We start from the raw sequence: 23,804 nt of genomic DNA, 5'->3' as shown, positions 1-23,804 counted from the left end.
GACAGCTTTTCGTGCTTCAGGAGGTCTCCATGCGTTTTGTTTATGTAGGATGATCAGAACTATGATCTTGTGCTTTCTGAAATGCCTTCTCTACTTCCCTGACCACACTTAATTTAATTTTCCTTTGCCTTTACTATCCTTGATCTGGTCAGTTTGGATGTTATTCCCAGCAGTTTCTCCTCAGTATAAGGTTTATTTTGGAAGGGAAGTTTGGTGTCAAGAGTGTTAAGTGCCCAGAGCTTATTGTATCATGATCCCCTTGTAATCATCGGCAAATTGGATCTTGTGGAACTCCCTCTTAACTTTTAACTACTATTCTCAAACTGGCCCTGCTTTCCAGCAGGTCAGTGGTTTTGAGGCTCCCTTGTTCTCAAAGCTATAAGAAACCACTTGTCTTCCCTCTGCTTCCTCACTCACTGGTGCTGATAACCAACCAGTTCTTCTAGATGTCAGTAGTTTGTTCCTATCCACTTATATTCGAAGATTCATGGGGGATATCTTATCACCTAGTTTTGTTATAGGTATTCCCTGTAGGTCTTTAATTTTCCCATCCAATTAGCTCTGTTTTTATGGGAGAGATTGGGAAGATTTTTTTAAAAAAAGCAAAAAACAAAATGTGTCACTGCCACCATCATATTCCCAAAACCCCTTATCTGTCTTTCACCTGATTTTAGTATCCATTAGTATCCTTACCTGAATCCATTATTTCACTGGGGGTTGCAAACTGGTTATTTGGAAAATAATTTTCTTCTTCTGTTCATTCTTTCTTTATACGTGCCATTCATTTTCTTCTTTTTAATGGGTGCTATTTAGGTACTTTGAAAAACAGTTCTACTGAAAAGGCATGATAAAATGTATTTAAATACTTCAGAGTAAGGAGTTAATGTAATAATTTCAGTAGTGGTAATTGTTTGGCTTTTTAGTGTTTTTTGCCTTTTTCTGAATCATGTTATGAACATACGGCTTTTATGTTTAATGTGTTGCACAGTCATTGGTCTTAATGATGTTCAAATTACTTAGTCTTTGTGTATTTTTAGCATGACCCCATTAAATTTTGAAATTTTTAGCTCACCTTCAACATTCTTAACCCTAGGTGTGAAATAAGCCATTTTTGCAAGAAATTATTGGGGAATGGCATTTAGAAGTGAATATTGGGTACAAGAGATGACCTTTTTAATTAAATGTTATTGCTTGCAGGTGTTTTTCAGGGGACAGAGCTAGGAAGAAATTTTTCCCAGTATATACTAGAAATCACCCCATATCAATACAGAGATAGTGCCCACATTTTTTTGTATGGCTGAATACTGTCAGATTGTGTGGCTGCAGCGTAGATTTTTTTTTTTTTTTTAAAGATTGGCACCTGAGCTAACAACTGTTGCCAATCTTTTTATTTCTCTGCTTTATCTCCCCAAATCCCCCTGGTACATAGTTGTATATCTTAGTTGCAGATCGTTCTAGTTGTGGCATGTGGTGGGACACCGCCTTAACGTGGCCCAACGAGCAGTGCCATATCCGCACCCAGGATCCAAACTGGTGAAACCCTGGGCCGCTGCAGCGGAGCGTGCGATCTTCACCACTCGGCCACAGGGCTGGCCCCTGCAGCATAGATTATTAATGTTCATGGACATAGTGGTTGTTTCTAACCTTTTACTATTAGAAGTGATGTAACAGTGAATCATCAGATGCATGGATTATTCCGTACATATGTAAGGGTATCATTAAAGTAAATTGCTGAAAGTGGCATTGTTGTATTAAATGCCACTACATGCATATGTAATTTTGCTATTCTCCTTCACAGAAATTGTAACATTTTGCACTCCCACCAGCAGTATATAAGAGTATACACCTACAATTACCCAACCCAAAGTGTTGTTAAACTAGGATGTTTATCAGCTAGTTGAGAAACGATATTTCAGTGTAGTTATAATTTGTGTTTTCCTCATTATGAATGAGAGTGGGCATCTTTTCTTGTACTTAAGAGCTATTTGTATTTTTTTATAGTCTTGTTCATTTTCCTGCCCAGTTATTGGTCATTTTCTTCATTTTTAGAAACTCTGTGTTAGGGAGATTCGCAGTTTAACGTTGATAAATTTTCAAATATTTTTTTCCTAGTTCGTCATTTGTTTTTGATTTTGCTGACAGGGTGTTTTTCCAAGTGAAAGCTTTTATGTTCATGTAGTTAAATATTGTTCTTTTCCTGTATTCTGCTTTGGTGTGCATTTCTTTAGTTTTTTTTTTTAATTTGTTTTCTTGCTTTTTTGTTTCTGACTTCCGTGTCCCTAGTAGAAATTATGGTCATTTTGCTTGTCCTTTGGTCACCTTGTAAATTAGTCTTTATTTCGAAGTTCATTTTGTATATTTCTTGAGTATTTTTGAGTATTCTCATTTCTAATTCAGATTTGTCCATCTCTCTCTGAGTTTTGTATTTCTGATTAATGGTGTTCTTTCTCATCTGTTGTTGCATTTTCCCTTCATATTGGAATGTGAATGTCACAGATTTCCCATTCTTCACAACTGGATTTTTCAGATGTACTTTTTTTCTGCCAGAAAGTTTGGTTTCTCATGTATTTGCTGGACTTGTTTTATAATTATTTGGATTTTGGAATTCTGTTTTTCTCATTTATGTTTGTATATGTTGGATTTTTCTGGACCTGCTGTTAGTAGATCTCATGGGAGAGTGAGGAGGAGTTTGGTGGCTTTAGTGATCTCTCCATAGAAGGTCTTCTTTTGCTGTGGCAATGGTAGTTTCTTTGATATATGGTTATTTGGCCCAGCTCCTTCTGATTCTTCAATTCCATCTTGTTTAATCAGGGCCTTTTTTCATCAGGTGCTTCTATCCCTTTACAACCAGAAGTTACTTTCAAGGGACACCCCTGCCTCCCAAGGTGCCCCCCATCTCTTCCAGACATGGTGCCTTCTTGAGACTGCCATTTCTGGTCCCAGGTACTTTCCAAGGCCCTTCCTTTTAGCCACCTGTTGCCAGTGCCCTTACCTGCCCTTGGTAGTTCACTCTTGGGTGCCTCTCCCCTCCTGGAGTGAACCCTAACCCATGTTATTCTTCACACTTCGTTCTTCCACATACTCCTGCTGGACTCTGCTAGTGTGGGCTTAGTTATTCATACTCCAGATTACATGTCACTTGGAGTTTGCTGCTAGTTTAATCTAGGCATAGGTTATGGGTATTTTTATTGGATTTTCTTTCCTTTTTGATCTGGTTAGGTTTTGGGAGATGTGAATGGGATGTGATCCATGCAGCTACCACTTTTATGTTGGAACAAAGAAGCTTTTTTTTTTTATTTTCAGTTTTCTAAGTAGTTGTATTCTTAATTCTTGTTGTAGAACATAACACTTAGAGGAAGAGAAGAATTTTGTTGAGTAATTGTTTTCATTATATAAACTGATAGTAACCCCAATATTTTAAGTTCTAGTTTTTTTTTAAAGAGAACCAAAGAAATAGCTCCTAAATAATAGAGCCAGACTGGTCAGAGTGACCACTCCTGGTCTGCTACTTCCATCAGGGTCTGTCTCCTCCACTCAAGGGCACCCTGCATCTTTCTCTTCAGGTGTGCCTGGTTCACTTAGGTTTCAGAGCACTTCTGCAGTGTGAGAAGGTTTGATTATCACCCATTGTAGGGCAGCTTTTCTGCCCTGACAGAGGGCTCTGGCTACAGCAGACTTCCTTTTTTCTCTTGCCAGCCACCCAAAAGAATTACCTAAACTGTATGATTTCTTTCCTTCCTGAGAAATGTGCCTGCAAATTCCATGTCCAGATTCCTGTTGTATTTCTTTATCATTTCCTCTAGGTGAGTGGTAGGTTTGCAGAAACTTAGGGGTGAGGAGGATGTTAGAGTGTCAGGCAAGGGAAGTAGCGAGACACTGGATAGAGCCAAGAAGTCTAATAAAGCTGCTAACCCTTGTCAGAAATAATGGCATTGCACCAACAAAAATGCCAGCATTTTGGTAATAGAAATTATATACTGGAATACTAGAATATCAAAAGCTAGAATTTTAATTATGGATGTGGGAAGTATGATGTTCTCTGACAAGGTTCTGGAAAGAACTTTTCAAATAAATATTGAAATACATTATTTCACCAATTAAACGTTCTTCTTTTTTTTTGTTTTTCTAAAATCTTCAAATTTTTTAGCTGAGTGTATATGTTAAAATAAGGCGTACCTGATTATTCAAAGAAGCATGCCAAAATTGTTCTTAATGAGCTTGCATTTTGTTTTTAGAGTGAGTATAACAAGCAACATTGTAACATGACTTTTATCACATAGGTTTTAGGAATTCTAGGGATAAATTCATTGAGATAACTCTGTATGGCAGAAATATCAGTATAATCCCCCATTCCCCATTTTACAGCACACACTATTGGTAAAAGTGTTCCAGTTTGTATAAAAATTGTATATTTTTGTATTACTGCTATTAGATGTGTAAGTTGTTTGTTTGTTCGTTTTTCTTTTGTCCTTATCTGTATCACCTTTTCTCCCAAAGTTAAATCAGGAATGAGTAGACTGAGAGAATAAGGAAGTAAAACATATACCTGAAGACATCTGGAGTTAATTTTTTCAGATTATTTTCTTTCAGTCATTTTCAGTGCATGGGATTTTGGCTTTGAATTTTGTCTTTTGTTTGTTACTGATTATGTATTGTGAATATGCCATAGTTTACATAATTATTTCCTATTGTTGGACACTTTAGGTTTACCAGTTTTTACTTTTATAAATAATACAGTGATGAACATAAACTTTGATGTTTTTAAAACTGTTTCCTTAAGATAAATTTGCTTAAGTGGAATTCCTATATCCTAGATCACCAGGAATCAATCTTTAGGGTTCCTGATATTAACTTGTAAGTTGTCTCTTAATATGGTTTTAATACAAGTCATATGCTTATGTTAGTGCTGGTTGTAACGAATGCCAAACTAAAGTCAGGATTATATTTTTTCTCATTAGGGAGTTCTGGGAAATTGTTCATTCGTTTACAGATGAGCAGAAAAGACTCTTCTTGCAGTTTACAACGGGCACAGACCGAGCACCTGTAGGCGGACTAGGAAAATTAAAGATGATTATAGCCAAAAACGGCCCAGATACAGAAAGGTAATTACTAAATTGTGACTACATACCGCAAACCTTGCATTCTGTATCTCACACGTGTGGACCGTAAAGTAGCTTCTGAGCACTTTTATAATTTTATATAGAAATCTCCAAATCATATGCAAAATTAGTTCACAGAATATTTTGTTAATATTATTTGAGGAAATTTTTAAACACTGGCCTCGTGAAAAATTATTATAGGATTTACTTGATTTGGAACTTTGCAAATCGGTGTGATTCATTCAGTTTTTGGTTCAGAATTTTTTAATTGAAAGCCATATTATGTAATCTATTTAGAGTAGTTAAATTGAGGCTCAGACTGTCTGTTCAGCACTAGATTATGCCAGAATCCTCAATTTCATAATCTTTGACTAATTTTGTTCTCTCTCTATTGTATAAGTTAACTTATTTGGTGAGTAGGGACCGTACATGAGCACTAGCATACAGGCATAGCTTATTTTATTGCAGTCCACATATACTGTGGGGTTTTTTTGTTTGTTTTTTTTTTAACAAATTAAAGGCAGGACCCTCCAGCAAAAACATTATGACTCGCTGATAAGTATTTTTTAACTAAGATATGTACGTTGATGCTTTTTAGACATAATGCTAGTGTATACTTTATAGACTACAGTATAAATAATTGTTTAATGCACTGGGAAACCAAAATATTTGTGTTACTCGCTTTATTGCAATGTTCACTTTATTGCTGTGGTCTGGAACTGAACCTGCAATAATCTCCAAGGTATGCCTATATTTATTGGTTTAAATGCATAGAAACATTTCTGTTAGTCTTCTACATTATCTGACATATAATGTATTAATGTAAATTTATTTATATTTATGGAATAATTTACATAGTCGTATTGCCAGAAATATTTCTCAGCAGCATCAAAGAGTACACCTCTATAGTGGGGATACTGATACCCACTCTGTAGGTTTATTATGAGAAGATTTAGTTAAATGAACTCTAAGGGTTAAGTACCTAAACAATATCTGGTATGTAGTAATAACTCGGTGGTTGCAATATGTTATCATCATTGATCATCGTCATTAGCATTGAGTGACTTAAAACATAAACACAAATTGATACTTGGTTGTTGCATGATGAAAGCAAAAAGTTTATGACTTGCATTAATGTGTAGTCTATATTGCAAACCATCTCAACTATATTTACCATCTAAAAGTAGAATCATTTAATACTGAATGTATTTCCCATGACTTATTTTCCTGTTTTTCCCCTTTCTCTCTATTTAGGTTACCGACATCTCATACTTGCTTTAATGTCCTTTTACTTCCGGAATATTCAAGCAAAGAAAAACTTAAAGAGAGATTGTTGAAGGCCATCACTTATGCCAAAGGATTTGGCATGCTGTAAAAAAAAGTGGAAAAAAAATGAAAAAAGAAAAAAAGGGAAAAGAAACGGAAAAGAAAATTTAAAATTTTAATAAATATAACAAGAGGGATAAAATTGGTGGTGATAGTGTCCCAGTACAAAAAGGCTGTAAGATAGTGAACCACAGTAGTCACCTATGTCTGTGCCTCCCTTCTTTATTGGGGATATGTGGGCTGGAACAGCAGATTTCAGCTACTTATATGAACAAATCCTTTATTATTATTATTTTTTTTTGCGTGAAAGTGTTACGTATTCTTTCACTTGTATGTACAGAGAGGTTTTTCTGAATATTTATTTTAAGGGTTAAATCACTTTTGCTTGTGTTTATTACTGCTTGAGGTTGAGCCTTTTTGAGTATTTAAAAAAATATATACCAACAAAACTACTCTCCCAAGGAAAATATTGCCACCATTTGTAGACCATGTAACCTTCAAGTATGTGCTATTTTTTGTCCCTGTATCTAACTCAAATCAGGAACTGTATTTTTTTTTTAAAACAATTTGCTTTTGAAACTTGAAGTCTTGAAAACAGTGTGATGCAATTGCTGCTGTTCTAGTCCCCAAAGAGTTTTCTGTGCAAAATCTTGAAATCAATAAAGATGGAAGGGAGAATGTGGAATGTTTAACTGCAGCCCTCAGAACTTTCCTTTAGTAACAGCACAACAGATTAAAAACAGCTCATGTCACAGTATGTCGTCTTCATGTGTCTTGCAACGAACTGTTTCAGTAGCCAGTCCTCTTTCTTAGTATATGAAAGGACAGGGATTTTTTTTGTTCTTGTTCTTGTTCTTGTTCTTGTTCTTGTTGTTGTTTTAAGTTTACTGGGGAAAAGTGCATTTGGCCAAAAGAAATGGTAGTCAAGCGTATTGCAAGAAAGTTAGGAAGTTTGTTTATTATAAACACAAAGCATGTGAAAGTGCACTTAAAATAAGTTTTTTATTAATTACTTATTAGCTACATTTTAAATAGACAATCCAAAGTCTTCCCTTCATGTTGCCATCATCTTGTCTAATCTGCCATTTTATCAAGGCACATGATCAGTGTTGCAATATAATGGAAAAATGGCTACTGTGCCTTGTTTTACTTAATGATACAGTAAGCAAACCTGGAAATGAATGGAACTATTACTTTTAAGTCCTATTTACATTGTATATCCCCAAAGATTAAATTTTACTTCAAAAAAAAGTGTTAAATATTGCTTTCATGTACTCTGGAAAAGTACAAATAGGTTTAAATTACTGGACATTCAGAAGTAGTAGTTTCCCCTTTCTAGTCTTCTGTGTCTGTGATGTTAATTTCTCTTATTGCAATATAAAATAAAAGGATTATGTATTTTTAAGGAGAGACATATTGATATATCCTTTTACTACAAGCTACAGCTAATGTGCTGAGCTTGTGCCTTGATGATTGTTTTAACTGACTATGACAGATCAATGTGATGATTTGTTTGAAATTGGCAGGAACAATACAGCTTTCAAATCATTGGAGGGGAAAAAGGATGTCTTTCAGGATTATTTTAATTCCTTTAGTAATTGAGACAGAATTGTTATGTACCATAATGCTTAAATAAAACAGTGACATATTTCACCATAATTTAGTGGATAAAGAAGACAATGCTTTCCATATTGTGATATGGTAATATGAGTTTTTTCTGGGCCAGCCTTTAGAACACTGTTAAGGTATGTACACTACCTTGATGGCAAGGGACCCTTATGCTACTACAGTCATCTTAAAGGGCCTCTCATCCATGTGCTTCTTGTGTAAAATGAAAGTGAGAAGAGAAATCAAATACTCGGGGGCATTTTATATAATAAATTCGTGAAGAAATTTGTGCTCTTCAGTTCTCAAGTTTTATTATCACTACAGTATTGAAGTTCTAAAATTGTAATAACATATCTGTATGAAATTTTTGAATGGTAATTGAGTATAGGTTATCACATATAGAATTCACATCAGATAGACTTTTAACAAACAGTTGAAAATAAATCTACCCTTAAAAATATTTGAAGAGAAAAAAGTCATTGGTTGTCCAGACTAGCTGTTCTCACTTGCGTAGTAATTAATTATCCTGGGCATGTTACCACTTCCCTTTTCATTACTGTATACTAGAATGTCACTGGACAATATCTTAAGGAAGAGGAAAGCAATAAAAATTTTGACTATAGTGGGTACTCCCTCTACCCCAAGTGTCATGTCATAAAGGTACTTTTTTGCTCAGATACTCTCACATATTTTGGTTTTCTCTGAATCAGCCCACAGTCTGCAGGAAGCTCTGGGAGGAAAAAATGAACCATAAACTAAAATAATTGGCTTTCTAAATGAAATATAAGCTGTCTTTTACATTTTATTATTATAGAAAATTTCAATCATATAATGTAAAAATGCAGCCTACAGCCAAACTTTTCTGGATCCTGGCAGCTTCAGCAAATGATTTAGATTTCCTGACCCTATATACTACGTTCCTGAGCTGTGCTTAATTGTGTGGTAAAATCCAATTACAACTTCCCTAGCTTTATTTTAGGATACATACCTATGTAGGGTGATACATATCAAAAAGAAACTTGAAAATGAGGCTTCAGACAGAACTAGCTGGTGTTATTCATTCCTCCCTTGGCACATATATCTTACTATAAAGGATAGATGATTGTAACCTGGCAACATCACTCCCTGTTCACGTAAAAACACGACTGTGCTGGTATTCCAGGTCCCCTTTAAGGGTTTTCTCAAGAATTTCATCAAACTATCAGAGGAAGGAGTGTCTTTCCAAGGCTACTCTATCTGTAGTCTTGATCCCTTTACCTGCTTGCCATAAATATATGTAGAATATATTCCAACTTCCACCAACCTCTATGAACCATCTCTACCCTTCCTGTCTCTTCCCTGAACCACCAAAGAATTCAAACAGCTTCCATTTGCTCCTTCTCTCGTCTTTTTTTTTACCCATAGTGTCAGTCCATAAAGAATTTTTGGCGGAAGATAGACAGTGTTAGAAGTGCAGATTCCCCAGGCTTTCACCCCTTCCTTGTTGAAATCCAGAGGGTTGGCATTTGTTAACCACTGCAAGAAGATTTTGATGAAGATGTCTCACTCTGAGAAATGCTGCTGATCCATTGCTGTGCCACTGAAAATGCTCTCCTGAAGGATACACATCCTCCTCATTGCCCGTAAGAACTCTTCAACCTTGACAATACCTTGAACTTAGTTCGGCTGCTACTCTGCTTCCTTTTTGGGTTGGATGGATACTACTATAATTCTGCTTAAAGTTCTTGTCTGTACTTACTCAATTCTCTCTGTTCAACCACTCCTGAGGATTCTTCTCCAACTCTGTATCTTCTACTCAGGCTCTGTCCCCAGGATATCTTTGAGGTACCTCAAAGTCAATATACCTAAGAACGAAACCCTTCATCTTGTGTCTGTACTGGGTTTTGTTTTTTCTTAAAGGTATGGCATTAAACCCAGTCATTGAAATCCCTCATCCCTCAATTGTCACAGCTTGTATCAATTTTTTCCCCTTGAATCTCTCCAGTCATTCCTCCCTCGTACTTCCCATCAGCCCCTGATCCTCTGATTGGCCTAGACACTCTTAGTAGTAGCCTCTCCTAAGTTATCTCTGTGACTCTAATCTCCTACCTCCTCTTGTAATTTTTATTTCATTCTGGTAAAACACAGTTTTGCTGATTTAAATATCTTCTACTTCAAAACTTGTTTTCCTTTGAATAAATCTCCAAGCCTAGCAGCCAAAACCCTCCTGTAGAGTGGGCCTCACCCACATTTCCAATTTTGCTGTGTATTACAGGCACTTCTCCCTGCGTCGTCACTCATCTCCACTTTTGCTTAATTATTTCCTTTTTCTCAAATACCCTTCAAGACCAAATTTCAAAAGGCATCTCACCCATAAAGACTTCAACAACCCCCAAAGTGCCTCTGTAACCTCATAGCAACCCACATGGTAACACAGTATGGTGGGGCATGTTTCTTGTTTGAACAGTGAAGAATCAGTGGGGTTTTTTTTTTTTTTTCCTTTTCATAATAGTTACCTACAATGTGAGCGGATTCCTGGAAGACTTTTTTTTTTATCTTTGTGCCTCTCCCATGTAGTTGCATAATGACTTTGTAGAGGTTTAGCTCCATCTTTCCACTAGCTTGTCTGAGTCACCACTTGATGAAGGATTGAAAACAACTCAGCATGCAGTAGAATGAAGCTTCCTATTTCTTCATTAAAGATGGCCTCTGTCTCCTTGTCTCTCCCCCTCCTCTAAAAGTTTTTATTTTAAAATTTTTGAATAGTGGCTAAAGGACTTGCTCCTTGAGGAAGTGGCTCCCCAGAATCACTGGCTGTCACTTCAAATGGAAGTGTGGAAAGGGGGAGGGTGAAAAGAATAAAATCCTTTAGATCAAGATTTTTGTGTGACTTCAGCCCTGCTCTTTGAATGTTCTCTGGCAACCAGAAGCCTCTGCGCAGCCGTCTTCTGTGGCCACACTCCTTTCCCACTGGAGATGGGGGCAAGTGTCTTACATCGTCCTGCTGTTGCCAACCCCTCACATCTAACAAGGAGCAGTTCTCTGCCAAATACTGTGATTTTTATACTAAATAAAGTACTCACCACAGTGAATGCTTGTTTTGCCAGAACCTCATAACCATTGCTACAAATCGACCTCAAATCAGGACTTTTAGGTTCAGCTGAACAGGACATGGAATAATAATCCTAGCTATCATCCAGTCTTCAGGAAACCATAGTAAATGTGGTGGGCATGTCTAATATATAGTGCACAGTGGTTGAGGGTGCCGCCTTCAGAGATGGATGACTCTAGGTCTCAGTTCTGATCCTCCCCAACCTTCAGCTTGGATTATAATATCCAAGCCTACCTCACTGCTGCTTGTCAGGATTCAGTGAAGTTGAGATAATAGATGCTAGAAAACATGGTGCAAGACATCCTGAGACACTGTGAGGTGGGTTCTGCCAGCATTTGCCAGTTAAGAGAGTCCATTAAGAGGTTGGAGATGTTTGTGATGAGGATTTCTTTTGCAAGAGTTGACCCTCATCCACCTCAAAATGGAGGAGTGGTGCTTTTTCTTATCTTTGTTTTTTTAATTAAGATATATAGACATAGGTTTAGATATATAATTCTGATGTAATTCACATAAAATTCACTCATTTAAAATTAGTGACTTCTAGGATATCCATAAAATTGTGCAACCATCACCATTATATAATTCCAGAGCATTTGTATCACTGCAAAAAAACAAAAAGCCTGTACCCGTTAGCAGTAACTGTCTATTCCTTCTCTGCTCCACCACCCACCCCAAGCCCCTGGCAACCACTTATCTTTCTGTCTATAGATTTGCCTATTTGAGACATTTCATATCAATGGAATCATACAATATGTAGGCTTTTGTGTCTGGCTTTTTTTTTTCACTTAGAAGAATGTTTTCAAGGTGTATCCGTGTTGTAGTATATATCAGTACTTTTCTTTTTATGACTGAATATTTCATTATATCGATATGCCATATTTTTCTTCATTTTATGGATATTTGTGTTGTTTCTGCCTTTTGGCTATTATAAATTCTATTATGAACATTTGTGTACATGTTTTTGTGTGGACATAAGTTTTCAGTTCTTTTGGTTGCATACATAGGAGTGGAATTGCTGGGTCATATGCCTAATCCTTTCAAGGAACTGCCAAACTGTTTTCCAAAGTGGCTGCACTATTGTACATTCCCACCAGCAATGTGTGAGAGTTCCAGTTTCTCTACCTTCTAGCCAACACTTATTTTAATTCCAGCTATCCTAGTGGGTGTGAAGTGGCATCTCATGGTTTTGATTTGCATTTCCCTAATACTAATGATATTAAGCATCTTTTCATGAGCTTTGGGGCCATTTGTTCATCTTTGAAGAAATGTCTATTCAGATCCTTGGCCCATTTTTTTAATTGGGGTATCTTTCTATTAAGTTCTTTATTCTGGATGCAAGTCCCTTACCAGACCAATTATTTACAAATATTTTCTCCCATTCTTTAGGTAGTATTTTCACTTTCTTGATGATGTCCTTTGAAGTACAAACGTTTTTAATTTTGGTGATGTCCAGATTATCTGTTTATTCTTTTGTTGCTTGTACTTTTGGTGTCATATCTAAGAAACCCTTGCCTAATCCAAGTCGCAAAGATTTACAACTGTTTTCTTTTGCGTGTTAGTTTTAGCTGTTATATTTAGATCTTTGATCCATTTTTTGCATATGAGGCATTGTAGGAGTTCAGCTTCATTCTTTGGCACGTGAAAATCCAGTTGTCCAAGCACCAGTTGTTAAAAAGACTATTATTTACCCATGAACCATCTTAGTTCCCTTATCAAGAAATAATTGACCATAAATAAATATAAGACTTTATTTCTGGACTCTCAATTTCATTCCATTGATCTATATGTCTATCCTTATGCCAGTACCACACTGTCTTGATTACTATAGCTTGTAGTAAGTTTTGAATTTGGGATGTGTGAGTCCTCCAACTTTGTTCTTTTTGAAGATCATTTTGACTATTTTGGGTTCCTTGCAGTTCCATATGAATTTTAGGATCAACTTAATTTCTACAAAACAGGCAACTGGATATTTTAAGGATTATGTTGAATCTGTAGATCAATTTGAGAGATATTGCTATTTTAACAATATAAAGGTTTGCAATCCATGAACATGGGATGTCTTTCAATTTATTTAGGTCTTTAATTTTTTTCATTAATGTTTTATAGATTTCAGTGTACAAGTCTTGACTTCTTTGGTTAAATATTTTCCTAAGTATTTTATTCTTTTTGATGCTATTATAGACAGAATTGTTTTCTAACCTTCATTTTTGGGTTCATTACTAGTGTATAGAAATACAATTAATTTTTGTATGTTGATCTTGTATGTTGCAGCTTTTCTGAACTAATTTATTTATTAGGTTTTTTTTTAATCCCTTGAAATTTTCTATACACAAGATCATGCATCTGTGAATAGAAATAGTTTTGCTGGGGCCCGCGTGGTGGCGCATCGGTTAAGTTTGCACATTCTGCTTCAGCAGCCCGGGATTTACTGGTTCGGATCCCAGGTGCGGACCTACACACCACTTGTCAAGCTATGCTGTGGCAGGTGTCCCACATATAAAGTAGAGGAAGATGGGCATGAATGTTAGCTCAGGGCTAATCTTCCTCAAAAAAAAAAGGAAATAGTTTTGCTTCTTCCTTTCTACTCTGGGTTCTTTTTCTTTCTTTTTCTTGCTCAAGTGCCCTGGCTAGCACCCCTAGTCCAATATTGAATAGGATTGGCAAGAACAGACATCTTTGTCTTAATCCTGATTTTAAGGGAGGTAAGCATTAGGAGGTCACCATTAGTGTGATGTTAGCTGTGGGTTTTTCATAGATGCTTCAGGTTTAGGAAACTTCCTTCTATTCCTCATTTGTTGAGTGTTTTTGTCAAGAAAGTGTATTGGATTTTGTCAAATGCTGCTTCTGCATCCATTAAGATGATCATGTGGGTTTTGTCCTTTATTCTATTAATAGGGTGTATTACATTGGCAGATTTTAGTATATTGAACCAATCTTTATTTCAGAGCTAATCCTACTTATCCATGGTACACAGACCTTTTTTATATGCTGCTGGATTTGGTTTGCTAGCATTTTGTTTAGAATATTTGCAAGTGTTTTCATAAGAAATACTGGTCTGTAGTTCTTGTTATATCTTTGTCTGGTTTTGATATCAGGGTAATACCTGTCTCATGGAATGAGTTGGGAGCTTCCCTTCATCTTAAACTCAGTGAGGTATGTTTCAAATGAACCTCTTAGAGACCTTGACTCTCTCATCTACTTGGAGACCTTGCTTGACCTTATTATCTTGAGCTGTTTGAGAACACAGCATAGTACCTGACTCTTCCTGGAAAGGGTCCTCCAGTAAGATGTGGCTGAACAGGCCTTTGACAGGTGAATAAAGGGCACATCTGCTATGATGGAAGTGAGGTATGTCCTTTCTGTAGGCTACATGTTGTCATTATAAGAGACAGACCATGAGCCATCTTGAAAATTGCCCTGCACAAGTGGGCTTCTTGCCTGGAGCCAGGCACCCAGCATCTGAGTACCATCAATTGTTGAATCTGTAAGGGGAGGAGAAGTTGGAAGCTACCAGTCTAGCCAGAGATTCTCAGTTGTAGTTCCCAGGAGAGTGTACTTCATGAAAGAAAGTCACTAACCCCCCCCCCCCCCCCCCCCCCACCGAAGGCTCAATACCCTATTAACTCCACCAACTGGATAAGGCAGGATATTTTTCTCTCTGTCCCTTCCAGAAGGGCCAGAAACAGCTTTTCAGTGAGAATGAAGGTAAAGGGAGGAAGAGGAAACTGGTTGCCTGCACTGCTGTCTTCAGGCTTCCTGCCCAGAGGAAGGCCTGAGCAAATTATGTTTTCAATTAAGAGAGAGAGTATCATTTTGATGTTTCACTAGTGTGGACTTAATACCCAGAAAAATAGATGCCTTGTGTATTGTCTGAAAGTGACCAGAAAAGCCACACTACCTGAGATTTCCAAAAAACAAATTCAGAGCCAGAGAGCAGGCTTGCAAAAAGAAAAAAATTGTGTTCTGCTGCTCCATCCCCCCACACACCTTCCTCCCCACGCCCCTGCCGCCCCACGTGCACACACATACACCTTATTAAATCAGATCTACGGAAAGGACTTGGGACACTTAGGGTGATGATGATATTTATGATGAGGAAAGATCTCTATGGGAGATTTCAAAACCTGCCTCTAATCCTATTTCAACTGAAGTATGTTTTCCTTTCATTGTTTACTACGCAAATACCAACTGAATGCTTGCCATGTTGCTGGTTTGTGGAGATTTCAGGTTAATTCAGAGCTGCTTTCTTCAATCCAAGGAGTCTGTTAAAGGGGCCAGCCCTGTGGCGCAGCAGTCAAGTTCACACATTCCGCTTCAGCTGCCCAGGGTTCACCGGTTTGGATCCTGGGTGCCGACCTATGCATTGCTTATCAAGCCATGCTGTGGCAGGTGTCCCATATATAAAATAGAGGAAGATGGGCACGGATATTAGCACAGGACCAATCTTCCTCAGCAAAAAAAGGATTGGTGGAAGATGTTAGTTCAGGGCTCATTTTCCTCAAAAAAAAAAAAAAAAAAAAAAAGAGTCTATTATGGGGAGAGAATCTAATAGGCCAGACATACGTACAAACCACTAAGGGTAATAGAAGTATGCAAATGTACAACTTGGACGGAGAATTCAGATCCAAAAATTTTTCGAATAGGTGAAGGTTTAGCTGAGTCTTAATGGATGGGCAGGTGTATACTAGGCAGATAAGTGGTGAGTATGGCCACTTCAGTATGCCTGAGTGTGGGTCTCAAAGGGATCAAGATGGGATTCAAAAAGAAGACAGGTCAGATCATGGAGAGCCTTGTAGACCGTACCAAGGACTTTGGACTTCATTTTGCAGACACTGAGAATCAAAGACAATCAGTTTTGCATTTTATATCTATTATTTTATAGTGTAAACTGGAGAAGCATAAGTGCCATGTGATCTTCGTGGTTAGGAGACTATTGCCATAATCCTGGAAAGGCATATAAGAGCCTGAGGATAGAAGGGAGGGTACAATCTAAGACATGTTAAGAGACTGGGACTGGGTGACTGATTAGATATTTTTGCATGGGAGAGAGAGGAGTCAGACAGCTCTCACATTTCTGGTCTGGGTAGATAGTTGTGCTGTTGGGTCTACATAGAAGAGGAGCAGGTTTTGGAGGCAAAGGTAGTACAGTTGGGTCATGTTTTAGTTGAAGTGTCTGAGAGTTATACAAGCGGAGCTGTCCAGAGGTTGTTTAAAAAAAAAAATGGGTCTGGAGAAAAGCCTATACAGAAGATAAAAATCTCATGGCTTTCAGCATATAGATCATAGCTGAACCTACAGGTAGAAACATTATCACCAGGGAAAGGGAATAAGGGGAAGAAAGAAGAACATGGACAGAACCCTGGAAAATGCTAGTGTTTGAGAGTTACACAAGGAACTCTCAGTAAATGAAAGTGAAAAGTGGTTCATTTATTTGTTCATTTTTATCTGTGATCTGCTAGAAACCAGGCCCCATTAGGGCAGGGACTTTGTCTTGCTCATGGCCTTGCACCCAATGCCTAGAGCAGAATGTAAACATGTTTTATGGAGCTACACAGTAGCCAAAGTGACTCAGAAAGTCCTTCCCATCCTCCTCCCTGTTCCTTTGTGCACCAAGGGCTGACACCCAGCCCCCAATCTCAACTCTTACTTCAGCTTTTAAGAAAGGCATATATACGTTATTGTCATCACGAGAATAAATCAGCTAAGTGAAAATATTTCAAAACTTTTGAAGTGTTCCAAAATCATCAATTACATCAATTGTCCACTTTTCAGGACTTGTCACTGCTGAGTTTGGCTCATTTCTCAGTAGGTCCAAAAGGGTACAGTAGTGAGATCAAATCTGTTTCTCGAGGCAAATAAAATAGCTTTGTCCCAGAGATAATCACCAAGGGCAGGAAGATAACCTGCAGTGCTTCCAGCTGAGACTGAGCGGACACTCCCAGCTCAACACACTAGACAGTATATACTTGGGCCTGTCACATGGGAGTTATCCCATTACCAAAAAATGCATTTCAGAATTGCTCCAAGTGCGCTGCATCCGGCACCCAGACTCAGGGAAAATGCCTTTGCCTTCAATATGTATTGTTCATAGGACTGAAATATTTTTAAAATTTAAATGGTGTTCTCCAAAATGTTCATCATAACCCCACAGTGCCTATCACAATGTATTTTTGGGGTTTTTTGCTTACTTCGTTACTGCCTAACTCCCTCCATAAATTGTAAGTTCCATGAGTAGGAACGTGTCTGTGTTCTCTACCCCAATGCCCAGTATATATTTGTTTTATGAAGGTATGAAGGAAATTATGATTGCAAGGCCAAAGGGCCTGATTTGTCAACCGGACTTCCAGATCTCCACAGAAACTACCAGTAGAAGATAGTGTAAGAGTTTTTCCTGTACGTAAAGAAGGATCTGGGAGGCTTTTCTGGCACTCAGGTGCTCCTCATACCCTTCTTCCCATGGTTCAGGGACATCACAACCCTGTGTGCTCTTATGAAGTTAGCTAGTTTCAGAAAGCATTAGGAGGAAAACCAGTTTGTTTTCCATGTATTTCTAAGAAGGTGGTGAGTGAATCAATCATGTGTTCCTCAGTGACTTTAATTTTATGAGAGCTTCTTTATTCTTCTCTGTCCCAGCTCCCCACTTCCCCTCCCCTATCTGAAATCACACTTGGTAACCTCATTATTTAAGGGTGGCTTTTTGTTTCTCATCACCACCATGTGTGCTTTCAATGCTTCTAAGCAAGTAACCCATAGAAGAAATTGGTAAACTTCACCCTGAACCCGCATGACGTGGGTGCAGACATTTGGGACAGCACAGACCACTGCAGTGGACAGGAGTAGCCTCTGCCTGCAGTCAGGCCTCACTTAAGCCATCTGATTTCACAGCTGACGCTAAACCTGAAGTTATTTAGTCATGTGCTGTATAACAGGAATTCTACTTTCTTAGGTTACTTTTGCTGTCATCATGGGACTTACATATTTAGGAAATACACAGAAATAATATTTATAGGAAGCCCTACCCTTATTTATTTAAATGTAAAAGCTCCACCTACTATACATATTTGTCTCAAGACCATCTGATTGATAATAAAAAGATTTTAACTGCCTTATATTATCTCAGAAAAAAGTCTGAAATGTTAACTGCCCACTGGACTGACCACTGGAGGGACAAAAAACTTCATGAAGATGTTTTATTTTGCTCAAGGGCTGCCATCCAATATCTGCTTTTGTGACAAGTTAAAGTAAATGTATTGTGGAAGTTTAGAGGTAAAAAGGACCTAAAAGATCTTGTCCAGCCCTTATTTTATAGATGAGGAAACTGAGATCTCAAACTGTAAAGCATTTTGCCCAGGAGTAATCTGGCCATTGCATTTATATACATTTATAAATTATAAATATACATTATAAATTTATATAAAATATGTTAAAAATTTATGTAAAACTTACATATAATTACATATAATTTTATATATTATATTATCTATATTGTATAGTATAAAATATATTTTATATCATAAAAATTTATATAAAAATATAATAAATTTATATATAATTTATATAAATAAAGAAACCAGAGCCTCTGCCTCCCACTCAGTGCTCTTTCCACATCATCATGCCACTTAACTTCAGCTTCAGTCCACATTGTCTGTGCTTAACTAAGTGTAAGGAGTCTCGCCGTAGGGCTACTGGGGCGGGGGTGCTCAAGGGACAGGAAAAGAGAGAGAGAGCTCTCCTAGATGTCAAGTCAGCTAGTTTCCATTTGTTTGATTGTTTTTATTGTAAAAAGGTCAGAAATTAGAGCCAGGTTCCATTCCTGTTCCCTCCGCAAGCCACTGAAGAAAGAAATTTGCTAACATTCCCCAAATTAGTGTCAATTTCTCTCTCTTTTTACAGTAAGAGCAATACTGTCAAAAAGTTTCCCAGAATCATGTTCTTCTTAGATATGACTCCTTGAAAGGTGTTTGGTGTGAAAACAACGCCTGGTGTGGAGAGTTGAAGACGCCCTGGCTCAGCCCAGCCTGCCCTTCTTTGCTGCCCGCACTTGGTGCTTGTCTCCATGTCTCCACTTGAAGGGCTTCAGGGCAAGTCATGACCCTTGTCAACTTTCTTACTGTTAAAGCCTGCCTTGATTGTTGTGTTTTTGTAGAAGGGGAAAAGCATTTTATCCCTGAGTTCAGGAGCAGTCTTGAGGTCAGGGGGAAGATTTTGGGGGGGAAGTAATAAAAAGTAGTTGCTGAATGATAAACGGGTGAAAAGGAGAAGGGTACCTTAGAAAAAACTGTTTTCATTCTTCCTGGTGATGGAATTGCCTCCAATTTGTTTTCCAATCTCTTCAAGAACCATTTTCTGCCCTCTTCCTGCACCATGCATTCTGATTCCTGGAGCACGTAGTACTCTCTCACTTCCTTTCTTCAAGGGACTGTGGGAAGAGTAATCTGGAAAGTGAAAATGTGTGGACTGAGGGAGACTTTGGATTCTGTCCTCCAGATACTTAGCTCTTTCCTTCATGAGAAACTCCTGCCTTAGGATGGCTTGGATGTGAGTCAGCATTGCTGGGTCCATTTGCACATCCTCTGGGCCATGAGAGTTGTTCCTGGGCCTTGGCCTTTTCTTCTTAGGGAGCTTCACACTTCTGTCTCCATAGACTATGTATTGAAGAAGCTTGCATTTCGATTTCCTGCCAATGGCTGGATCTTGCAGATGACTCTGCACAATGCTTGAGGGCCTGCTAGAGAAGTCCCTTGTGATCCCCTCTCCCTCTGGCAGAGGGCTGCTGTCCACAGGAGGCTTTCTCTGTTTTTCTCCCTGCTCTGGACTCTCAAGAGACTCTAATGATAAAACCAGAGCTGGCTTGCCCTCCCCTCTTGAGGGAGACCTACTTATTTTTACAGTTGTCCTCACACTCTCTTTCTTGGAGTCTGCCTTTAAGATTGCCCTGGGAGCTGCCTGGGCCTCCACCTTCTTCAGCAGATCACTGTTGAGGGCTGAGTAGAGTCTGTCCTTGTCCAGGCTAAGTCTGAAGAGCATCATGTTCTCCCACCCTCTGTTCTGGACTATCGCCTTCACTGCTGCCTCACTATCATCCACAAAAGTGGTGGTGTAACTGGACAACATGTTCTTAGAGGTGAGCCGTTTGACTAGGTCCTTGTTGCCTAACAACCGGGCATGCGCCAGCTCTGACCTTTGGAGCTTTGAGTGGCATCGTTTATAAAAAGCTTTCTGCTCCATTAGCCAGGCATTAGCTTCATATTTCTTCATGGACTCCAAAAAGCTGAGTTTCTTTTTCAGCAAGTTCTCTTCTTTCCAGTTGAAGGACAGAATTGAGTAGGACTTCCCTGTTTCCATAAGTTTTATGTTCTCTCCAAATATGGAATAGCGCCTGTTTCCCTGATTGTTGATGCTGTCCAACAATCTCTGATGGTTGCTCTGCTGGTGGCTTCTCCATGAGATGCCCAGTTGAGCCTGGGGATCTGACATTTCTCTGCCCACCTGGGGGCCTGGCAGCCAGTGTTCTGTCAGTAAACCTGTGAGGCTGCTTAGTGATGTGTGGGCACTGTGACCACAGGGTTCTATTCTGGGCTCCATTGTTTGTTGTTAAGAACTCTGTGGGTCATTAGGGCATGTAGTCTGGTGGCCAAGTGTTTCTCCCAAGAACAGAGGCCCTAGGAGGCTGGTTCACTGGGCTGTTTACTCCAGGCCCAGCTTCCACCTAAGAACAGTCTCCCTTCCAAGGGAAAGGGGACTTGAAGGTCATCCACCCTGTCTGTCTGTGGTAGGAGCTGAATTGACAGGGGCAAGGCTGAAATGTCTATGTGACTTTTCAGTCACTTATAGGTGTTAGAGATTTCTTAGATTTGGTTCTTTCTATCTCCCTGGCAAGTGATGGGGGAAGTTTATAATAAGATTATTAACAGAGATATGAGATTTAGAAGTATAATCTTAGAGAACTTTTATGTAGGTTGTTGAAAAAGATACTTTATATAGTTTCATTGTGTGAACCTCTCAAGGTTGGAGTTTGTTGATTGGTTGAAGTTGGGCCCCTTCTTTAATTGTGACATATAAGAACTTTGTTCAAAGATGAGACCTCCCAAAAGTTAAAGAAAAATAGGGGGGTGGAGAAGGAGGAAGAAGAGAAGATATAATGAGGAAATCCTTGCTGAGGGCACATCAGGTGTTGACAGTCTATCTCTGGATGCTGAGCTCAAGAAATGTGGCCCTAGCTGGGTGTTAGATCTTCTCTAGACAGCCTCAGTCAAGGTGACAGCAGAGTGGGCCATGGAACCCCCTGGGTGGTACTGGTGCCAGCCTGCAGAAGCCCTTAGTTCCTAACCCTGGCTCTTATCCCTCAAACCATAGCCCCATTTATCGAAGCACCTTTACATACACTGCTGTGTTTGTTCTACCACAAGTTTAGTGTGTTTGTGCCCCAGCCACTTTGCAACTCGATTGTTGCTTGTTAGGTTTTTTTTTTTTTTTTTTTTTTTTTAACAACTGACCTTTTAGTAACTATCATCTTTCTTTAGGGCCCATTGATTGTTGCCTATACAGTATGTAAATCATCCATCCCATTCCTCTTCCTCCTAGCCTTCCTTTTTCTGTTTCCTAGTCCATCTTCAACTCTCTTCAAGACCAGCAGACCCCAATCTCTTTTATCTAAACATTATATTCCTGAAATAGTGCTCAACCTTCAGCCCACCAAACCTTCTCACAGTCTGAGACTCCCCCCTCATCCTATGTTTGTTCTCCTTCTTTGAGAGTTACAGCTTTTGTTAAACCCTATTGTGTAAAAACACAAAGCTTTGGTAGCTCCCTCACCTACCTGGACCTTATTCTTTGTTTATATTTAGGGTAAAGGCGGTATTTTTATTAGTAAAATTAAATTCTATAAAAATCTCTAAATTAGACAATATTGTATAAATCTAAATGAGTTTTCATGAATTCAGGTTGCCCCTAAACATCCAGGCGAGCTTTCCCCTACTGAATGGCGCTCATACAGTTTGGAGGGCTGATCCCAAAACTATGCCCAGCCCCCGGGGTAGATAGATTAGTCTAAGCCGATCAGGGTAATGCCATTTGCCTTGCCACAATAATTGGCTTGGGTCAGGGCTGCCCCAAACCACGGTGGGCTAAGATATGACAGGATGTTCACTATGGCTTGAGAAAAAGAGCATGCTTGCTCTTATGTGAGTTTTGGGAAGCAACACTCTGCCCAAACAAGGAAACATGTTGCTCCAGTTGCTATTGTCAGCCTTCCTACCACCCAGCCTTGAGATGATGTTGACCTGTGGCTGACAGTGTGGAGGGACAGAACCCAGATTTTAAATCACATGGCTGAGCCATTTCATCAAATCATCCCAGAAGTCTTCAGCTAACAGTGTCAACAGTCAACAGATTAAACTCCGTAACTGACATAAGAAAATTTTACTTTGTGACAAAGTATCAGAATTCCTTTTAGGGGGAAGTGGCTTTGTGAAAATGACTAGACGTATTATTGCACACTGTACTGGAGGGTCACTCTTTGACCTTACTGACCTTAAATAGAAGGACAACCATCACATTTTTCTGGGTGGTTGGGTTATTTTATTGCAAATGGTGAAGGGGCTGAATTTACCCAGTTATGCCTTTATTGACAGTCTTTTCTTCCCCCTCAGGATTGTTTCTCCTAGCCTGAGCCCATACAGGTCAGAAATGCTAGTTTGTTATACAGTCAACAGAGACTAGCACTGTGCTTTAAAACATCCAGGGATAATTGTCAAATATTTAACAATGTGGCAACAAACAATTGGAATAGATGCCAGCTGTAAACAACCATTGCAGCTGAGAACCCACATTGGAAACACTGCCTTTAATTATAAGTGTGACCACATGATTGAACAATTTTAGTGCTATAAGAGATCTTAGAGATCAATTAGCTTTACACACGATTATATGAGGATTAGCTCTGCTGTGATTTACTCACGTTGGGAAAAAGAGGAAAAGGCCAGAAAGTGCTAGGTAGAAGTGAGCACCAGCAAAACGTGAAGCCTGCACCAAGTTCTAGATGAACACCCAGTAACACTGTCCCACCGTGATTATGGTGCTAACACTTACCCTGACCATTGACACAGCACTGGGCTACATGATTTTCTCCTAGAGTCATAGGACTACTGGATGATATGATCAGCTCACCATGCCCCTGAGTTCCATGAGGTGTATACTTAGAAACTAGAGTTTAGTTAGGTGACTACAGACTGCATATTAATCTCATGTTGATGCTTTCTTACATAACATTCTATTCTCCCAGATACCCACGCTGGGAACCTCAAAGACATCTCTAGCTCTTTGTTTCTGACCCTCACTATCTCGTTGTCCTCCTAGTTTTATATACGTCATCTCAGAAGTGGTCTCCACATCATCTCCCCTCCTTAATCCTTGGTCACTGCTCCACTTAATCTCTCACATAGACTAAGGGGCCTTCATGCCCCTTCAATATATATTCTACCCTGCTTCTGAGACCTAGGACCTGAGTGTTACAGTGAGATCACCCTTGACATCCCACCTCCCTGTAGAATTTGGAACTAAGGAAACAAGATTATCCTTAGCAAGGCAGGATTCCTAGGCCTATAATCTGGTGCAAGACACCGACCCTTCTGCAAAAACCTGTATCAACAAAAAGGGTCAACCAGCCACAGAAATCTCTA

At 38.8% G+C, this 23,804-nt stretch overlaps 1 protein-coding gene and 1 long non-coding RNA gene across 13 annotated transcripts in view; one reads left to right on the top strand and one right to left on the bottom strand.

Annotated features, from left to right (window-relative positions):
- The window catches only part of UBE3A (ubiquitin protein ligase E3A), a 95,370-nt gene extending 87,052 nt beyond the window's left edge, over positions 1-8,318 (top strand). For all 12 annotated transcript variants that reach the window (XM_001917171.6, XM_070268606.1, XM_023651973.2 and 9 more), the window contains 2 exons: positions 4,959-5,102; positions 6,354-8,318. In XM_001917171.6, coding sequence (XP_001917206.3) covers positions 4,959-5,102; positions 6,354-6,474 — 265 coding nt within the window. In that variant the 3' untranslated portion in view covers positions 6,475-8,318. The remainder of the gene's footprint in view (positions 1-4,958; positions 5,103-6,353) is intronic.
- Positions 1-23,804, bottom strand: part of LOC111775586 (uncharacterized) — a 204,911-nt gene that overhangs the window by 25,784 nt on the left and 155,323 nt on the right. The window lies entirely within an intron of this gene.

The sequence above is a fragment of the Equus caballus genome, chromosome 1 (assembly GCF_041296265.1).
Source record: "Equus caballus isolate H_3958 breed thoroughbred chromosome 1, TB-T2T, whole genome shotgun sequence".
Classification (NCBI taxonomy): Eukaryota; Metazoa; Chordata; class Mammalia; order Perissodactyla; family Equidae; genus Equus; species Equus caballus.
Note: the sequence above shows the minus strand (reverse complement) of the source record. Positions and strands in the feature narration are given on the sequence as shown.